The 19,170-nt window shown below is 39.5% G+C and overlaps 3 protein-coding genes and 1 non-coding gene across 5 annotated transcripts; 2 read left to right on the top strand and 2 right to left on the bottom strand.

The window, feature by feature from the left end:
• Positions 1 to 1,695: 1,695 nt before the first annotated feature.
• Positions 1,696 to 6,919, bottom strand: erlin1 (ER lipid raft associated 1). Its single transcript, XM_088385576.1, has 12 exons — positions 6,816 to 6,919; positions 5,704 to 5,830; positions 5,363 to 5,444; positions 5,121 to 5,167; positions 4,897 to 4,958; positions 4,657 to 4,782; positions 4,507 to 4,580; positions 3,902 to 3,960; positions 3,687 to 3,778; positions 3,497 to 3,586; positions 3,302 to 3,381; positions 1,696 to 3,116 (listed from the first exon to the last, which is right to left on the bottom strand). Exons 2-12 carry the CDS (start codon positions 5,811 to 5,813, stop codon positions 2,934 to 2,936), a joined length of 1,005 nt encoding a protein of 334 aa, XP_088241702.1. The 5' UTR covers positions 5,814 to 5,830; positions 6,816 to 6,919; the 3' UTR covers positions 1,696 to 2,933.
• Positions 6,920 to 7,284: 365 nt separating this feature from the next.
• On the bottom strand, positions 7,285 to 13,339 carry LOC148393263 (inhibitor of nuclear factor kappa-B kinase subunit alpha-like). 2 transcript variants are annotated; one of them, XM_088385378.1, is made up of 22 exons: positions 13,060 to 13,339; positions 12,678 to 12,791; positions 12,405 to 12,499; positions 12,195 to 12,312; positions 12,056 to 12,125; positions 11,897 to 11,985; positions 11,739 to 11,828; positions 11,526 to 11,650; positions 11,284 to 11,391; positions 11,068 to 11,203; positions 10,769 to 10,969; positions 10,544 to 10,646; positions 10,301 to 10,424; positions 9,713 to 9,864; positions 9,474 to 9,535; positions 9,289 to 9,398; positions 9,171 to 9,220; positions 8,973 to 9,081; positions 8,751 to 8,898; positions 8,624 to 8,667; positions 8,437 to 8,536; positions 7,285 to 7,971 (listed from the first exon to the last, which is right to left on the bottom strand). In XM_088385378.1, the coding sequence occupies exons 2-22, from the start codon at positions 12,780 to 12,782 to the stop codon at positions 7,891 to 7,893; spliced, it is 2,220 nt and encodes a 739-aa protein (XP_088241504.1). In that variant the 5' UTR covers positions 12,783 to 12,791; positions 13,060 to 13,339; the 3' UTR covers positions 7,285 to 7,890. The 2 variants fall into 2 exon arrangements, with proteins under 2 accessions (XP_088241504.1, XP_088241506.1); XM_088385380.1 differs by having other exon boundaries at positions 12,678 to 12,788.
• A 1,092-nt stretch (positions 13,340 to 14,431) lies between these two features.
• On the top strand, positions 14,432 to 17,942 carry LOC148393261 (salivary plasminogen activator gamma-like). The gene is made up of 11 exons (XM_088384873.1): positions 14,432 to 14,595; positions 14,948 to 15,038; positions 15,127 to 15,178; positions 15,253 to 15,403; positions 15,496 to 15,578; positions 15,649 to 15,672; positions 15,744 to 15,921; positions 16,019 to 16,164; positions 16,247 to 16,387; positions 16,541 to 16,689; positions 17,319 to 17,942. The coding sequence occupies exons 1-11, from the start codon at positions 14,432 to 14,434 to the stop codon at positions 17,511 to 17,513; spliced, it is 1,374 nt and encodes a 457-aa protein (XP_088240999.1). The 3' UTR covers positions 17,514 to 17,942.
• On the top strand, positions 17,101 to 17,172 carry trnaa-ugc (transfer RNA alanine (anticodon UGC)). The gene has a single exon. It is a non-coding gene; the product is annotated as a tRNA-Ala (tRNA).
• Positions 17,943 to 19,170: the final 1,228 nt, after the last annotated feature.

The following is a 19,170-nucleotide window of genomic DNA, read 5'->3' as shown; positions in this document are numbered from 1 at the left end:
TCTAACCACTTTATTTTTCCAACGTGACTCCTTGAATAACGAATAGAACCATTTAGAAATGAGCTGTAAACACAATGACATGCAGTGTTAGGTTTACTGACAAGCACTGTCAGTTCCTCGCACATGTCTAAAAACGCAAAGACTTATTTATAAAGCAATTCCTGTTCCGTGTGAGTTTTGCTTCAAGATAGCACATTTTTTCACCAACGTTAACAGCTAAGATGAGGCTGATAGAAATAAGAAGACATAAATGCTGATTCAGCATCACTAGCCTGTCTTAGTCTAATGATAAAGCATTAGGTCATGTTGGAAAGCTGACACAAGTGGGTCAATTTTAGAACAGGATAGCTTGAAGACAAAAAAGTATGCAAGACTAAACTTTGAGAATAGTCTCCATCGTTATAATATTTCACAAGCAAAACATCTTGGCTATCTTGCAAATATAAACAACATAACTCAGATACTGGCAGCGTCCCATATTTGCGCAAGATCTTGTTACCAGGCACAATTTATGCGACCAATTGCCAAAGAAAGTAGACATACTGCCTAATTGTCATTCATTTTAATGAGAAATACGATTTGTAACAAGATCTTTGAATTGGGAAAGTGGTCAGGAACAAATCAAACTTGTAAGTTGAGGCCCCAGTGTTCTCAAAAATGCTCTGTAACAAGCATGATTTATGCAGAATGAAGTAAATGAGAGTCTTGTTGAAAAACAAGCTGAGTAAGGGGCAAAAAAATGCATGAAAGTCAGTAAATTATATATATATTTGAAAGGTGGTGTTTTAAGCATGAGTGTGAGGCTCCAGCACACAGGATTGGAATGCAAAGGAGAACAAGCCGAGCATAGAGATGATGATAGCCGATGATGATAGAGTGAATCACCATTTCTGTATCACTCTTCTCTTTCAAACGGATCATTCCAGCAGCCACGCCCTAACTCTGGTGGGCTTCAGCAGACACAGACTTGACCTGACTTCCTCACAGCACCAGACCACCCATTTAAGTAGACTTAGTAAACATCAATATTCACATTAACCAGGTTTATTTATCGTGCCATATCAGTGACAAAAGAACCCGGCCGCTCTACTGGTTTGTTTATTTTAAGCAGTGAAACATATCTTTGCTTTTCCATCGTGCTGATTTTTAATTGTCCTTCTCAGAGTTCAGCAACCAAAACAATGGTTTAAATTTACTTAAAGTGACCCCACTGGCTGGTATAGTTGACTTCACAATGAGGAAATCGTGTCTCACATGCTCACACATGTTGAGTGCTTCCTGCGTGAACAGCTGACCTCCTTCAGGACCATGGAGCTGTTGACGTGTTGATGCTCATGACACACGAGATGTGACACAGTGTACGTTGGTCCAGTCATGCACACGTGGCTACAAACAATGGTCAGAATTTATGTCCATTGTTTTAGCTGAAATATGTATTGTTTTGCTGTTTGGGCTCTTTTAACTGGAGCTGAGTATTTATGATGTCAGTGCACCCCCTGTTGGAAGCTTTTGGAATTACTCTTTTGTTTTCTAATGTTCACTTTCATAAAATTCAAACTGTTCACATATATGCTAATGTTTTAGAAATACTTTTAAAAGCATCATACAAGGAAACTGCAGCCAACAAAATAGTTTTCAGTTACCAAAACAAAGTGACAAATTCAGAATATTGACATGAATAATTCAGTCAATTGATGCATGGAGAAGAGAGGTACCAAAATAGGTTTTATTTAAGAATATTGTCAAAACATTGTTTTTGCATATAAACCCTTTAAAAACAAGGAGAAACCATTTTGGAGAATTTCACAGATTGTACAAAATGTCAACAAGAAGAAACAAATAAATCAGTGATTTATACCCATCACCCGCCACCGCCTCAGCAAGCGGAGCAAGAGTGTGGCCATTCGGCGGTCACGTAAACATCAGCGCATGGACACAAACGTCACTCTGGACACAAGTGGTGTCTTTCTCTTGGCTCCCGTCGACGCTGATGTTCCACAGCGTGACTAACCACCATTGTTAACCATGGCTAACTCGCATTTTCTTTAAACAAAGCCAAGGGTGGAAAAAAAAAAAAAGTCAAACTAGCCCCGGCACAAGCACTATTAATTAACTGCATTTTACAAAACAGGAGAATGATAGCGTTATGACAAGCGTAATTTTGTTTGGCAAAGACTGAGACACTGTGCAGTTAGTATGCAACATCCGAATGTGATGACGGTCGAGCAGTTGTGTAGCCTTCTCGCTTATTTTCTCGTGTCTCAGTCCCATAACTTCCTTCTGATCCTAGACCAGTAAACTAGAAGGGAAGGGAACTTGCAAGGGATTTGCATTCGGATCCAGTATTAGGAAAAAGTCCTTGTGAGCATCTAACAAATTGTTATTTTCCTGAGATATCCCAATAAGCTCTAAACAGAAAGCATTGGTGGATAGGAGCAGGCACTACTTTCATCATCAGCACCAGGCCACACAACAAAACACAAACCGGCAGACCAAATAAGAACATTCTCATTAGAATATTCAAGTCCGCTTTCTTTAAGCAGCTGGCAAACGCCACAGTGCACTGTTTGAACTGCAACCAAGAAATGCCCAACTAAGCATTAAAAAAAAAAAAAAGCCTCACCGACCATTGACTCCCTAACACGCCAAAACAAATCGCCCTCTTGTTTCTAATTAGTGTCACACGCTGCATTCCAGTCCAGATAGGCCGTGTCAACAATCATGATCTTTGCATACGAGGTTAGCCAAAAGCATTAAAAAAAATTAAACAAGAAAATTTTAGCGACCCCCTGCTGTTGCCTTACAGGCAGATAAGCTTTTACAGGCTTTTTGTTCTTACGCTTAACCCCTCCAAAAGAAAAGAAAATCCCTTTCATTACCTTCTTCCTTCTGCTTTTTGATCACATCAAATCCTCCGAATCTCTATTTGCTGTTTACAAATCAACGGAAGCTATCCGTGAGTCCCGCTTGGGTGCCTTGTGATTGTTTTCGGGTTTGGGTGTGCCGAGGTTTCCATCCACAAACATGTTGGGGATGTCCTGGCCGAAGTAAATCTTGCTATTAGTCGCTATAGCCTGGTACTTCATCAGCTCCAGGTACTCAGGGGTTAACTTCAGCTACAAGACAGAGCAGATGTGATTGTGAAGCCACATAAGCAGAATTTCACTCGTATTTTAAGTTCATCTTGACATTGAGGTGAGCATTTCTACCGAGGTTGCTCCCACAACAGAAGGATGCCAAAAAGTGTATTGAAATACATGCAATATATTACATGTGTGTTTGTGTGCACAATGTCTTATACCTGGTTTGCTTCAGCAAACTTCTCAGCCGTGTAGTATTCTGCATCTGCCTTGGCCTTCTCCCTGGCCAGAAAGGCGGCATCTGAATATGGCACATGATACCACCAGATAGAAAAATATAAGAAATATTCATCTCAAGAGATGACCGACAAGTACTGCACGTGTACTGAAATACTGAAGCGAGGCGGCTAGCTGACCCTCGATTTCAGAGATCCTCTTTTCTGTCTCTTTCTCCATCACTTTCTGCTGGAAATGGATCTCGGCTACCTGAGCCACTTTTTGAGCCTCTGCACACGACATGGATCAACACAGCAGGCGGGCTTTGTGGTGAGCGGAATAGAAGAGTGTGCAAATTAAACCACCAGAATAAAAAAAATCCCCACTTACCGATAATGGCTTTTTTCCTCTCAGTCTCCGCCTCCTTTTCCACCACCTTCTGTGTCTGAGCCGTAATTAGGAGACGAGTTTTCTCTGCTTCCCTACACATACACATTGTTTTACACATACACTACACACTTTTCTTTCTGCTTTTGAACTCACTTGAACCAAATATGTCACACCCAAAAAATGCATGTTAGATAGCAACTTTAGGTCAAACTCACATGAGTTCAAAGTTTCTCCTGATAGACTCGGGGATCTTTGGCTTGGTTACGCGGACAGCCTGCATCCGGTTGAGTTAGAGTGGGGAGAAAGAAAAAGACCTTAGAAATCAACACAGCTTAATTTCATATATCATATTTCATAAATCACAGGCAAGTCTGATGGCAAATAAAACCACCAAAGGCCATAATGTTAAGAAAAGAGAGCAAATAAATGTTCATAGATATATAAAGCAGACAGACTGATATTGGATAATATTCTTGAGTGGAATTGGAGCCATGGAAAGTGATACTGATCACACAAAAGATATACTAGTTTGTCAAAAAAGTTTTGTTTGATTTAGTTAATTTGGTTTGAATCTAGTGTTTGTCTTGTGCTAACCCGTTTTGACACATTTCCATCTTAGCCCTGGTATTCTTCAGCAGAGAATATCATCGTTTCCTGCTATGTGTGCCTGTGAATGGGGAGCCTGTTTACAATAGCTCCTTTTTTTGTACTTTCCACCATTTATTATTTCTACGTCAAACCAAAATGTGTGCAGTATTAAAGCAGTGTAACAATGGCACTTCTCACACAGGATTTTTCTTTTTTTTTTGTTACCTCTTACCTGTATGGTAAGTCCAGGGGCCATCACATTAAGATCTTTCTGCAAAGCAGTCTTAAGGTTTTCGTCAATAATATCTGGAAATCAAGAAAATCACCATATTTTATCTATTGCCATACTATGATTTAGTTCAACATTTAGGGAGAGACAAACCAAAGAGCTCTATGTAGACCTCCTGTAGTGTGTGCACGCTGCAGAACTGGTTTAGCTCGTGGTGAATTTTGTTGAAAATGAGAGTTTTGTCATAGTCGGCCGTGTAGTTCCTCACTATGTCCAACACTAGAAACACATCAGGAAGACAAAAAGTGAGACGATTGTGATGCCGGGCAGCTGACAAATAGTAGCATGCGACAAGAAAAGGAACTTTTGCAATTGAATCTGAATATTTTGTACCTGCAGAGGAGACCAGCATGTTGACAACCTCTATTCGGTCAAAATAGATCATCACCCCGCCACTGGCAAGGAGATTCAAAATGTGTCAATATTCTCAAACAACTTTTATTTTTTAAATACTTTCTATTTTATTCTCATAGTTTTTGGACATTATTCAATAACTTTATTCCTTTTTTTATTAGATGCAGACATTAAGGGGAAAAAAAATTGTATAATATTTATACCTTGTTCCACAAGGTACATTCTTGATCTCATCAGTCTGCAATGTCGTCTGAAATCAAAGAATACAAAAAATGAACGGAATAGTTCAGGTAACACAGCAATTACAATGTTTGGGTTTTTTTTATGTTAAACTGCAAGATGAGGAGACAACATAATTTCCTGTTTTGCCTGTGTGTGTATGATGAGATACACAGTTGATTATAACTGTCCGCATTCTTGCGAGAAGAATGCCAGAAGAGATTACCTGAACTGATCTGAATGTGGTAATGAAAGGCAGCATGATATGATATCCCGGACCATTGGGACCTGTCAGCAAAGCTCCACCCCTAAAGACATTTAAAAAAAGAAGAAGAAGCTTGTGCAATGATTTCGAAATAGCTGGTTATCTGCTGATTACAATGTAGGAGGGTAGAGTGAAGGAAATTGCCTGTAGGGCACAACATCAACAAACACGTTCACCATAAATATCGTACAGTGGAAACTCTAAAACGGATCATAACCCTATCTTTGACGCCAGTTACACGTTTTCTTTCTCCTTTCACAGGAAAATTGTTTAGTGTTGTGTCAGTGTACAGTTAGCAGTACCTGTAGTAGACAGCAAGGTGGCCTTCCTCTATTTTGTGAATGGAGGAGTGCAGCAGGACAGCCGTCACCCCTGCAATTGCTGCAAAAACAGCCCCGACATGTGGCGTCATCCTCACTGGGCTCTCACCTGTAGATAGATGACCATTGTTTAAACATCCTAAAATGTTTGCACAGGTATAGTTGCTGCCTTTTTATTGCCACCGATTAAAACAAGCGTAGGATTGGTGTAAAATAAAAGTCCTTGTAAATAAGTCACCAACTGACATGAGTGAAATAAAAAGACTGTACATTTTATTAAGGCCCACCTATGGTTGCAAGGTTTGATGATTCCCAACCACTTTAGTATGCTGTGACATCATCAGGTGCATCGCAGAACATCATCTAAATTGACTTAATTGGTCCAAATGTATCATTTAAGATTTGTTTCTGTGATTTTACTGTGAGTGTTGGAAAATGGAACGAAAAGTTATGTATTCCAGATTATGCAACATTATTATTTAATATTTGGGGGTGGCATCCAGCCATCCACATCGAATTGGGTGTAAATTTGGGAAATACTTTGCAATAATTATATACTCACTGTATGTCTCGTTGTTTCGAATATCAGGTGATTTAATTATTTAAAAATGATTTATTCTGTTGTTCTAAGAATCTGACAAAATAACAGAATAAGCACACCGATTTACAGAATCCTTTCACCGCAACGGAGCCAATAAACATTCGAAGGTCCACACAACTGTCGCGACACTTCATTTTACACTGACAGATGACAATGACTACTGCTAACAAGCGTTGGCACACAGACTGGCATAATGCATTTCGATGAACTAAAATAAACAAAGAGCATTCTTCGCAATCATGACTTAACATTTTTAATACGCAACAGACCGACGCATTGCTGAAAGACCGACGACGTGTGTTAGCCACAGTTAGCCGTGGCGTGAGCTATCCTTCACTACCGGGGGCGGATTCCGTAATCGTGCATGCTGTGTGCTAACTGCTTGGGCTGATAACCTCCGCAATCTACTAAGCGATGCGTAGCTTTGTTGGGAAAAATACGTGCAACAATGTTCGAGTACCGAGTTGAATTAAATGTAGTAAAATGAAATTACCACTATCGCGAACAGTCACCTCTCCTGGCGTTCATTCAACGTCTCATCCCCCTCAACCGCCTACCGCAGTTTTAGTTTGGGCTCGTTGCGGTGCTGCATTCATGGGCTGTCGGAATTATTTTTATCTTCTAGAAGTAGTTCTGAAACATTTTACACGCAAGTAACACCTAAAAACTCAGGTCACTGCCCAAATATTGCCAATTTAAATACTCAGAAGACTCAAGAATTGATCGAAAACGTAATTAAATCAATTAGTTTTATAAAGTCGATAAAGATATATAAAATATATAGAAAAGCTGAATAAATGTTGTACTTCAATAAGCAAACAATTCGTAACAATCCAATGCAAATCTATTGAACGTAAAAGCTAAAATGAACTATATGTTTTATTATTTCGCTCTTGGTGTGTTGCTTTCAGGGACCGTGGGAATTATTTTCACTTTTGAATTTGACATGTCATGTCACCGCCCACATTACAAAGTATGTTTATTAGTAGCTACAACTAATCAATACATTAATACAAAAGCTGAAAATTCTACCATTAGAAAATAACAGTGGAGTCATTTACAGTTTATTGTCCTAGAATTGAACTGTCATACTTTTAAGTGCTATCTGCAATGCCTCTCTTGGAGCAAAAGGTATAATCAAAATATTACAAACACTAGTGCAGTTCTTCATTTCAGTACAACAAACTCACTCCCTTTAATGAATACCTCTTGGACAATTTCAGTTAGAGTTTACCACAACACCTGCAAAATAAGTTATGGTTAACTCTTAGATAATGTTTGGATGATTTGCTTAAAATGATACTTTAACTACCATTATTGTTTAATTTGCAAAATTATTCATTTTACTCCTTGGGCGAGTGAGGAATATGTATGGTGCACATTTCACTTTGCTCAGTTTCATTAGTGAAATAAATACATTTTGCTTTACATGCTGTAACACAAAATGAACAAAAACCACTGTGTAGCTTATATCATGGCTAACAGGCTTTAACATAAAGTCTGTTCACTACATAATAAACCGTCTAGGCAACATATACATTGTATTGCACCACTAATGCATCTTTGATTCATTGAGTTCCTGGTTGGTCGCTCAAAGACTTTTGGTTGGGTTTTGCTGCATCATTAGGGATCCAACTCCAGTCTTGATCCTAAAAAAAGAACATAGAGATAAAGCTCAACTTAAGACTTTTAAATGAAGTGTAGTAGTACTGTGTTAAATAAATACAACATGAGTTTACTGGATTTCAATAAGAAAATGACAGGGGAAAACACGTCTATGTAGTGATTCCCAATTTGACAATCTATCACGGAAGATAATTATTCCATTTCCAATTAGTTCTTGGTTAAGTAGCATATCAACACAGTATCCATATTTACAAGTAAAAAAAAAAGACTGAAGGGTGTGGTGGATGGTAGGAGGACCTAACATGTAAAAAGCAAGGATCATAAGACAATGGATGTTGCAAATAAAGAAATAAGGTTCAGACACACACTTGCTCCACTCGTTAAGCTACTCTGAATAAATGATTTGTTGGGCTCTGTCACATGGGAGGAGTTACAATGCTCGATTCCAACCATAATGACCAGAAAAAAAAACACTGTGTAGAACATACCATCATGCTTTGCTCTCTCTCAAGGCTGACGTCTTGCAGCAAAGAAGTGAGTTTATTTAGATAATGGCAGTTGTCGTCCAATAATTGAGATACAGTTTCTCTGCGAGAGAAAAAAAAGGTATAGTTTTTAAAAATCATCCTTTAGACTTTTTTTGTATTATGAAGCATTCTAATCCCAGCACGTTACCCATCAGTGGATGGCTGAACACAAATCTGTGAATCGTTTTGGGCCTTAAGACACAAACACAAGGTTTCAAATAAGTATATCACGGCAACTGAATATGTGAATACTCTCGACTCAATATTTGACTCACACAGGCAATCCTCAGAAGGTACCAGAACTCTTTCTGGCGCTTAGTTTGCATTTGCATTACGGCTGCCTCTGCCGTTTTTATGCTCTCAACTGCCTTCTCCAACTTTGGGAACAAATCAACGATGCGTTGCTTACATACCAGAATTGTACTAGAGGGAAAAACAAGTGTGGATAAGTAGAACATTCGTGCTGCACTTTGCTTGGCCGTAAGCGAATGAATTACCTGAGGTGAGTGTACAAGTCTTTCAGCACTCGGTCTTGGTTCTGAACCATCTGCAAGATGGCCTTCACCATGCCAGAGCTGTCACTGTAACCATGTGGTAGGTCAGGGCCTGTACAGAAACACAACATTTAATTCATTTACAGTATATTTATACATTTTATAGACTTAATTATAATAAATATGAAGATCTTCACTAACTTTTGCATTTAGCTTTTAGTTGCTTGTAGAGTTCAATAGCTTTACCCTCGCTGCGGAAAGGCACAAAGTTACTTTGCGTGCATTACACAGCACTGATATGATTCTTAAATATACTGACAGTTGCTCCATCGAGTCTCCTTGTCTCCTCAAAAATGGACTCCGCTGCAATTCCACAATTTCAGAATGAAGCGCAACTATCTCTTCATCCAGATATCCAACATCAGCAACCTACGGCAGAAAGCATTTGTGAAATGTGTGAATTCTCATGTGTATGCCATTATACCTTTCTACATTTTCTCTTACCTTAGAAAAGCCATCGGCCTTTGCTTCATTTTCATGCCACGTCCTAAGCATCTTCTCTGAAGCTTCGCAAAAACACACAAAAGCAGATGATTTGCTTTCATTTCAAATACTGTGAATATAAAACATTTCCAAATGATTTATTTTGATCTTTTTTCTTCATATCGCAAAAATCTGGAATTTGAACAGGGGTGTGTAGACTTCATCAATGGATTCATGAATGAGCCAAAGGAGACACTCACAGATGCCTGTGTGTCTCTGCTTGGCGTATTGCTCCAAGTCATGCTGGATGCTGGTTTTAAAGAAAGCCAGCTTGGCTTGCAGCTGCTGTGACTGGGAGAAGAGCAGGTTCTTGTAGCGTGTTAAGTTGGTGTTATAACGCAGCAGACTCAACCTACGCACAAACAAAAGATTAGTCTGATCTTGTTTTTGCTTTTTCTAGCTTTTTTAGCAACACTTTGTAAAAGTGCACAAAACACTGCTAATGGTAACAATGATTAGGTTCTTTTTGATATCAATAGTAAAATTAAGTCAGAGGCATGAGCCACACCTTTGCATTTGAATTATCAATGTAAGACTATTACAACTATAAAATTCCCCGACCGGATTGTGTCAGTTCTCTGCCCCTTGCGCCACCAATGCAGAATGTAGGGGGTCGGGAATTTTCTTTTAAAATTTCCCAGCCCTACCAGCTGTTTTTAGACGACACACCACAAAGCTGTCACACATTAATATGAATTTACACATTTAATAATGTTGCTCTTGCACGCCCAGCTGGTTACCATTTTTCTGAAGGAATAACCGACTGACAATTCCGTACATGTACTTACATAGCAGCCCTTTGTCCCTGGTACAGGCGGGTGTAGTCCTCTTTTAGTCCACAAATGTAGCTGACTGCTTCTCCCCATACCTTCCTCAATGTGGTCAGTGGGAGCTGCGTCTTTGTCTCTCTGACTGCAGAAACATAAAGAAAGTGATTTAGTTTTGTATGGAGCAAAGCACGTTAAACAATTTGAATTGAAGAATGAAGCAAACGGAAGATTTGGATGCTATTTTAAAGTGAAAATTCTCACCTATAAAGTTGACACTCTCAGGCAAGGGTCTGGCAGTGAGGGGTCCTGAGTACTTGGATAGGCTCTTATCAAACAGGAAGACAATGAAGGTGTCCCAGCCTCTCTGACAGAAAAGAACAACAAAAATTAAGACACACACACATATACACTGATGACAAATTACGACAAGAGTGGCTGCAAAAAGATAATTCACAGCAAATATGCTTTTGCGTAAGCGTCACATACCAAACCATTCGGTAAACAATGTGCAGGAGGTCTGCGTGGGTCCAGGGAGATTCCCGTCTCTAACAGCAATTCTTGATTTAGGGGGGAGATATGTGTCTGTGTGTACGTCTCCAGACGAAGCTGCAAGGAGTGTAAGCTCTCTTCGGCCTCCAGGATCAAAGAGTGCATCTGGGCTGACGTCATATCTAACACATGGATCACCTGAGCACCAAATCTGGGAATTGTTATCTTGATCGAGGAACATTAGCGAAAGAGCTTTTGTATGACGTCTGGAGCAATTGTTGTTGTTCATTACTGACCTTCATGGTGAGGATATTCTGGAGAGCCTTGTAACAGTTTGCCTTCTTCGTAACAGGATCCAACCCCCCGCCACGGGCTGCCGGGTCCCACAGTAACAAAATCTGCAGCAAATTCTCCACTGGCGCTAACAACGGCCTTAAGATAAGCACATGCAAACTTTAGTAGAGAATGAAATTCTTGATTTATAGAATAATGATAGTTGCTTTTGTTTCTACCTGCTGAGATTGTTGGGATATGGAAGATGGGTTGAAAATCGAACTTCTCCATTCATGTCCTCCACCGCCATGATGTCCTTAGCACCTTTATTCTTAACCTGACTTGTCCTATTAAAAAGTTGCATATAAATATATTACAAATACAGCAAACATTCGAAACATTCATCATTCGGTTTTTCAGGCTGAGTTCATAAGTCAGAAGTTATGCAGAAAATTAATTAAGAAGCATTTATCAAACTCACCACTGAACGGGCTGCATATGGTGTAAAAATGGGCGAAAACCACACGTGCATTCAAAAATTACTGTTCCAAAACTCCAGTAGTCCACAGTTACCGTGTAAGGTTTACTTTCAAACAGCTCCGGAGCCTAGAACACATAGAATTGCACTTTATGAATGGTTCTAATTTGAAAAGAAAAAATAGATTGACACTACATGTGAACAATGTACACTTACGAGATACTGGAGGGTTCCGACGAAGGACGTACAGACGCTGCCTTGGTCGAGATCTTTTGCATAACCAAGATCTATAATTTTATGGACAAGCTGGAGGAAAATGAAAAGTGAGAAATCAGCTACAAATGGCACTTTTGCAAACATAGATTGTGATTTACCTTGCCATTAATCTCTTGCAGAACTATATTCTCAGGCTTGAGGTCTCTGTGTATAATCTTATTTTCATGAAGGTACTCAATACCGCATCCTGTCAAAAAATTAAAATGCATTAAGCAGTCATCCACGAGAGCTTTTACAGCAAAAAAAAAAAAACTTACCGATGTCACGGAGTAGGGAGAGCACTTCACTCTCCTTCAACCCACAACAATTTTCTGGTTTACTGAGAACCTTAAAAAGTTTGAACATATATATGTAGTGACAATTTAATGAAAATAAATAAATAAATTATAAAACTACTTTGCGTAGGTCTCCTCCAGAACAGTACTCCATGGCTAGCAGCGGTAGGTCATTCAGAGCAATCAAGCTCAATTCTTCCGGAACTTCGCTGGCCTGAACAACATTCACATGGTTCAACCTAAAAAAAGATAAGTAAATACCATTGTTAAAAAATATTTTTAAAAAATCATGTTTTTTGTGCAATATAATAGTCAATGCATCAATTTTCACTTCTTCATGATCTGAATCTCTCTTCCCCAGCGTTCCTTGTTCTTGAAGCTCAGTTCGAGGCGACAGAGTTTCACAGCTAACTTCTCTCCCGACTTCTGCTCAACACATAAAAATAATAACACTACTATCACTAAAGTGCACGAATAAAGATGCATTTGATTTCTTGGTTCTCTTATGCAGGAGTCAGTCTCCACACTGAAAAGGATCTTGTAGTACGCTTGTCTGACATCTCGGATTATTTGCACGCTCTATTATGTGAATGAGAGCACTTACATGATTCTGGTACAGGTAGACATGCCCAAAACCTCCCATCCCAAGCCTCAGCTTCATCTCCCATGGGCCACACAACTGGTTCTGCTTGATGGAGGCCCGCTCCATTGTCACCTGCTGAAGACACAGCAAGAACTTTGGAGTGTTCGTGTTTTGCACTTTTTTGAGACAAAGAGCATTTGTTTACTCACTGTTGTACTTTCAGCACGCTAATATTGTTGTATACATTCTCCCAACAGTCAAATCACAATCATTTGTGTGTTTTGGGTGAGAAATTATTTTTAGACATTGTTTATTTTGCCACACACTGCAAACACATACACTAAATAGGAACTACAAAAGTTGTGAAGAAGATAGAAAGAGGCTTACTTGGTGAAATTCTTACCTATTTCAGGCGTCAGTTTTGCTGTGCCATAAATTATTCGCGTCACAACATTTCAGCCCTGAATAAGTTATTAGCCTCCCGAGTTAGCAAACTATGAATGACCGTCCTTTTTCGATACTGTTCACGACTGAGACTTAAAGTAACAAAACCGTCAGCTTTCCCGATCCGTCGTGCTTGTCTTTGTAGATATTTGTTGTCTATTAATGCTGTCGATGATGGTAAATGGATCCAAACCAAGTGTTCCAAAACAAAGTGAAAGTAAAGTCAACGCGTAAGTACAACTGCGCATGCGTGCGTGAATCGCTTCGGAGCAAAAAAAAAAAACAAAAAAAGCAGATAAATTGTTGTAATCTCGACTCTTTGTCAGCATTAATAGTTCTAATGCAACAACGAATTGCAGCCAATTTGTTTTCATAAATTTTAGGATCGTGCTCCAGAAAATACCTCACTCTGCATGGTAAGGTTTTAAATATTGTCTGCAGATGGCGTCATACACTCAACGCTTACCTTAGGAGACATTATCCATCCAGCCATCCCGCATTTAATATTTCTCAAACCTTTGGCTTTGACTTAGTAGTGGAGCATCACATGCGTGGTTCTGCATGATACGAGTACATTTTCCATCATAGGGCCCTTTCATGCAAATATTTAATCTCACTTTTTTTTTTTTAAATTTTCAAAACATATCTGCCATGTCTGGAGAGATCAACAGTGGCAAAACCAGTGACCAACAAGATAGACTCTAAATTTGATCACAACTTTGAATACATGCCTGAGTCGTGCTGACAATTAATAGTGCACAGTCAGTAGCCCCGATCGGTTCATTTGTAATCATGGGAAGGAAGCATTCAGCTTGCAATTAAAATAAAACAAAAAACACAATTTTGAGTGCATGTACATTGAGAAGAAACTGAAAACAATAAGTAAATGGATGTTTTCCATTCATGTTCCTGTTCATGTTTCCTGTTTCCTACCTTGGCCATGATGTGACTATGGCAATCAGGAAAGCGGAAAGGTGACTAATAAAGTTGTCATGTATGAGGTAGTTTCTTCAAAGGGGATTTCAAGGACAAAATCCCCTTTGCAGTACTTTAAATGCCTAATCCATACTGCAAACTTAATTTTATTCTTTTTGCATTCTTACATAAAATGCAATTGATTTACATTATACAGCAATGTAAGCTTTGCCTTTTTCTGCACTTATTTACAAGCTGAATTGTGTTTCAGTCAGTTTGTATGTCTTCCTCACAAAAGTGTGAGAGCCTGTTTTATTACCAATTTTGGATAAACTTCTTCTATTTGACAGTGCTGATGTCACTCATCATGAGCAATTCTTCGGTCAAGCTATACGTCAGCGTGATGTGTGTGAGTGATGTTTGGTGGGCCTGGCATTAAACTCCACCCAGCTTCAGCAGTGATAAATGGAAGGGATGCAGGGGACATCAGCACTCAAACGCAACAAAAAGACAAGACGTGTGGAGAAAGAGTGAACAAGAATCTTCATCAGGATCTTTTCCACAGTCTTGCAACAGAAAGGTATGCATCTCCTGTCAAATTTCTCAATCTATTATGTAGACAAAGCAATTTTTATTGTTTGAATTTTTATTATGCAGTGTTATGGGGAAATGAAGTAAAATTACAGTTATGACTATCCAATCATGTCATGTTGATGCTGTATATTGTGGGTAGAGAATATTTTAATATTGCAAGGTCCTCTGATACTGTAATAAATGAACATATGCAATTGACACAAATGTAGACTGATGCACTTTATCGCCATGTCTTCCCTATCTTTCCTTATAATCACATGTGTCTGTCCTCGTGTCACTTCAGATAATCTCCCTATAAGGGCATTCAGTGCTGATATTGTCAATTCCTTTTTGTCTAGCCTGTGTCCAGACCACAATAGCACAAAAGCAGAAGTAAAGATGAACTTCTTAGTCATCCTGTCGATGATTGCCGTTGTCAGTATTGAAGTTGTAAGTAAATTTCAAGTGCATGATTTCATTTCGTTATTGGAAATGGAGTCATTGTTTTTCAAAAAAATGCATGCTCCTTCTTTTTCAGGCATTTTCAAAGAAGTGGCGTAAGTCGACAGGACATACACGCTCGCATCAAGGTGACCTCACTGTGTGTGTAGTTTTATTTTGTTATGTGAGGATTCATTTATAATTTTTTTTATTTTTTTCAAAGTTGATGTTTCAGAGGAGTGTTGTTCAGGGGATTGCAGCAATTACAGGGGAATTATTTCCAAAACAACAAATGGGCATCGCTGTCTTAATTGGAAAATGTTCAAAAACCCCTGGGGTGCCTCATCTGGAATCGGGAATCATAGATACTGCAGGTAGGCAAAATTTTTTTGCTGGAGTAATACCTGATAATATCAGTTTGGTCTCGCAACAAATCAATCTCATACGTCAAATGTTTACCTTCTAGGAATCCTGACCAGAGCCCGAAGCCATGGTGTCGTGTCAAAAGAGGAAAGAGAGTCGTGAGAGAATTCTGTGACATTCCCAACTGTAAGAGATTAAAATTTTAAAACTTCTCATTTTGGTTTGCACTTTCTAAGAATGTCATTTTGCCCTCCAGGTTCCGCCGTTGCTGTGGACACAGGTAATAAAGTTGTGCTCCTAACTTATCACAATAACATGATCTGATGATTCCCTTCCTGACCGTCTTTGCAGAACTGACATGTGGCGAGACGTCCAATCAAAAGATGCATAAAATTGTGGGCGGTTCGTTCGTAACAGCGAGGTCACAGCCGTGGATCGCCGCCCTTTATAACCGGCGCAAGTTCTTTTGCGGAGGCTCACTCATTGCTCCATGCTGGGTGCTCACGGCTTCACATTGCTTCTCTGACGGGTGCGGCCAAACACACAGAACTAACACTTAATCATTTCCTCTCATTTGATAAAAGCACTGACTCACGTTGAACAATGTGTCGGTGTGTTTGGTTCAGTGAAGGGACCAACATCCAGCGATTGTCTGTCTTCCTGGGTAAGAGTGCCATCAATGAAACAGATGCGGTCAACGAACAGGAATTTACTGTGGAAAAAATCATCCTCCACCAAGCATTCAACGAGACCAACTACAACAATGACATAGGTGAGCACAAGCAAAACTTTGAGTAAAAAGCTATCTCTGTGCAATCCATGAAGGCCCTAAGCGGTTCCGTTCATCTTTTCAGCCCTGTTGAAGATCAAAAGCAAAGATGGACGATGCGCTGTGCGATCCAAATCTGTTCGCACGGTTTGTCTTCCTCCACCTGACATTCAACTTCCCGTTGGCTTTCAGTGCGTCGTCGCAGGATTTGGCAAGCAGAGCTCCGGTAGCCACAACATAATTCCCAACAAACACTGTAGACAAAAGTATTAGGGCAAAAAAAATAATCATAAGTCGTAAATATTTGCATTATAGCACTAGCTATGACAGTCTACCATTTCCAACAAGATTCTAATCTAAGATTCTGTGTTGTCTGCAGGGGCGATACACTTCTCTCAGTACTTGAAGGAGGCCCGTGTGAATCGTCTTTCCCAGTCTCACTGTGAAAAGTATTCCATTTATGCAAATATGCTCACTGACAACATGTTCTGTGCTGCGGGACCCAACTGGAGCGTGGATTCCTGCCAGGTGAGCAAGACCAGCCATTCGAAGAACTTTTGCACATTGCATCCCAAATTTGGTTAAGTGAACAAAAAGCAACTAGAGGAAATGATTGTGCTGTAAAAAAAACAGAAGTAGTTGTCTGTACATGTGACTGCATATTTTTGACTGCAGAAAAGATGATATGAAACTCTTATGGTATCCTCTCCAAATGGAAGTGATTAATAATGTGCACAACTTGAAAAGCATGAAAGTAATACTAATTTTCAACTAATAAATATTTGCCTGCAGATTATTTTGCAGTTTATTCTGCAAGATGATGAAAGGCATTACTATGTACGGCAAACATATGATTTACGGGCATCTTTGGTTGGAATAAAAAGCAGCCCCCACTAGAGGGCGTCCGAATAACAACTGAATACGAGTAGGTGTCTGTAAGGGGATGTAGCTCAGTGGTAGAGCGCATGCTTTGCATGTATGAGGCCCCGGGTTCAATCCCCGGCATCTCCATGTTTCGTCTTCCTTAAAGTGTGACAAAGTTTATCCCTCCGTTTGTCCACATCAGGCGCATACGAGAGCTAAAAATGATCAAAACATAAGTGTAATGTTTGATACGGATGGAAATGACATTGTCCATGTGATTTTTCTCCACACAGGGCGACTCTGGTGGTCCACTGGTGTGTGAAGCTGCTGGTCGGCTTTTTCAGTTCGGAATTGTGAGCTGGGGCATTGGCTGCGCTGTGAAAAACAATCCGGGGGTTTACACTCAGCTCACCAAATATAACAAATGGATTGCAGAGAAAACAAACCTACCACAGTATACTGAAGGTGTCATGTACCCCCAAAAATAAAGGTTAGGCAATAGAGAGTCAATCCCTTATGGTAAAATTCGATAATTCCAAAAGGAATATTTGGCAGCACAGGTAATTGTTGCAGCAATTTGTTGCACCGTGAACGGAGTGGCAGCTAATGGAGCATTTACTGCACATGGACAGAATAATCCTTTAAGGATTTATATGTCTTTTTTTTTTTTAAAGAAATGTTTTTTTTTATTGTATTGGATGTACAATAGCTTTATACAATTGTCTTTCTTTTTTTCCAGTTTGTAACAGATCTGTTTAATTTAATAATTTAATGTAATGTAATTGTTCTGCCTAGCATATTCTATCTAAATACTTTATTGCAGCTATTTTCATACTGTGTAAAAGTGAATGTTTTAAGTGGAATGATCCACCCTATAAGCTCATTACAACAAATAAAATAAAATAAAGAAAGCGGTACAGTGCCGAGATTGTCTGGCGACCAGTCCAAAAAAAAATGCCAAGTCAGAATAATTTACAACAGCACTGCTGGGGCCCAATCATAACTCTCGCTTGTCCCCCTACACACACCTCAACTACTCACACAAATGTGTTTACTTAATAACTTGTTCTTCAAACCATACATGGCTATGAGATGCAGTAAGAGTCCCACTCCCCTGAAAGGACATTTCGAAAGAGAAGGTTAGGACAGATCATGGTCAAAGATTGGTTGAATCCCAGCTGGAAGATTTCAGGTTGGATCACCCCCCGCTTCTCTTCCAAGTTACTCCTGAGGCTTCATCTTCACAGTAATGATGAGATGGTTACTTCCCTTTCATGGTAGTGAGAGAATACAGAAATTCTAATAGCACATTTTTCTTTGGTTTGAGAAAAAATAAAACAGACCACGGGGAATCGTTTAGAAACTTTATGTCAATTGAACATGGACTTACTCCACTACTGTAATGTTGGTAACCACTATGATAGTTATATTTAAGTGACCTCTCAGTGTGATGTCATTTACTGCACCTTTTATCTTCGCAGTGGCAGCCGTGTTAAGAGCTCTTGTAAAAATGTGATTCCATTGAGTATATAAACGCTGGACATTCAATAATAGTAGACGAGAGTCTCTTCAACCAGGTGGACCAGAGTCTCTCCAGTCCAGATGACAACAGCCTCTTGTTCACACCCCCGCACATTCACATAAACACACACACATAGCTACAGGCACTTTGAATGTCTCCAGGGTATAAATACTGCTGTTTTTGCCTGGGACGTCTCTGGTTTCCTCAGCACACATTGAGATTGTCCCTATTCCAGCAACACTTTGGGGACGTCACTCATTTCTAATGCCAACAATTTCAATGCACCATGATAAGTTTCTGTAATGCATTTGTTTGTGCATGAAAATAATGTAAGTAAATTTGTTGGTGCCCCATGAGGAGATTCTCTTCTTTGCTTCACAGCAAAATGAATTCCTGGTCTTAATATAGACTTGAACGGCTTGGAGATGTGGACTACTGACCAAGCATTTAATGAACATAGCTCATGTGTCGAATATAAGTTTGTCGCTTCATAAAAAAGGCTCTTCTGTTTCTTTCACGTTGGTACATCTCAGTTCCAGTGTCCTCGACACTGTGTAGGGTTGGGACCTAAAATTGGCCACACTGGGTCCCCAAATAAAATATTACTAGCTAGAAGAGCAGTG

This window comes from Syngnathus floridae, chromosome 9 (genome assembly GCF_059516105.1).
Source record: "Syngnathus floridae isolate MCC-2025c chromosome 9, RoL_Sflo_1.0, whole genome shotgun sequence".
NCBI classification, from domain to species: domain Eukaryota; kingdom Metazoa; phylum Chordata; class Actinopteri; order Syngnathiformes; family Syngnathidae; genus Syngnathus; species Syngnathus floridae.
This window is presented reverse-complemented; position numbering and strand designations above follow the sequence as displayed.

Coding starts and splice junctions, on each gene's coding strand:
- erlin1 (XM_088385576.1), bottom strand. CDS start 5,813: ATGACGCCACATGTCGGGGCTGTTTTTGCAGCAATTGCAGGGGTGACG. Junction 5,168..5,362: donor CCACATTCAGATCAGTTCAG/GTAATCTCTTCT, acceptor CTTTGATTTCAG/ACGACATTGCAGACTGATGA. Junction 4,581..4,656: donor GGTCTACATAGAGCTCTTTG/GTTTGTCTCTCC, acceptor CTTGATTTCCAG/ATATTATTGACGAAAACCTT.
- LOC148393263 (XM_088385378.1), bottom strand. CDS start 12,782: ATGGAGCGGGCCTCCATCAAGCAGAACCAGTTGTGTGGCCCATGGGAG. Junction 12,313..12,404: donor GAGATTCAGATCATGAAGAA/GTGAAAATTGAT, acceptor ATCTTTTTTTAG/GTTGAACCATGTGAATGTTG. Junction 11,651..11,738: donor TCGGAACCCTCCAGTATCTC/GTAAGTGTACAT, acceptor TATGTGTTCTAG/GCTCCGGAGCTGTTTGAAAG.
- LOC148393261 (XM_088384873.1), top strand. CDS start 14,432: ATGTTTGGTGGGCCTGGCATTAAACTCCACCCAGCTTCAGCAGTGATA. Junction 15,039..15,126: donor CCGTTGTCAGTATTGAAGTT/GTAAGTAAATTT, acceptor CTTCTTTTTCAG/GCATTTTCAAAGAAGTGGCG. Junction 16,690..17,318: donor GGAGCGTGGATTCCTGCCAG/GTGAGCAAGACC, acceptor TTCTCCACACAG/GGCGACTCTGGTGGTCCACT.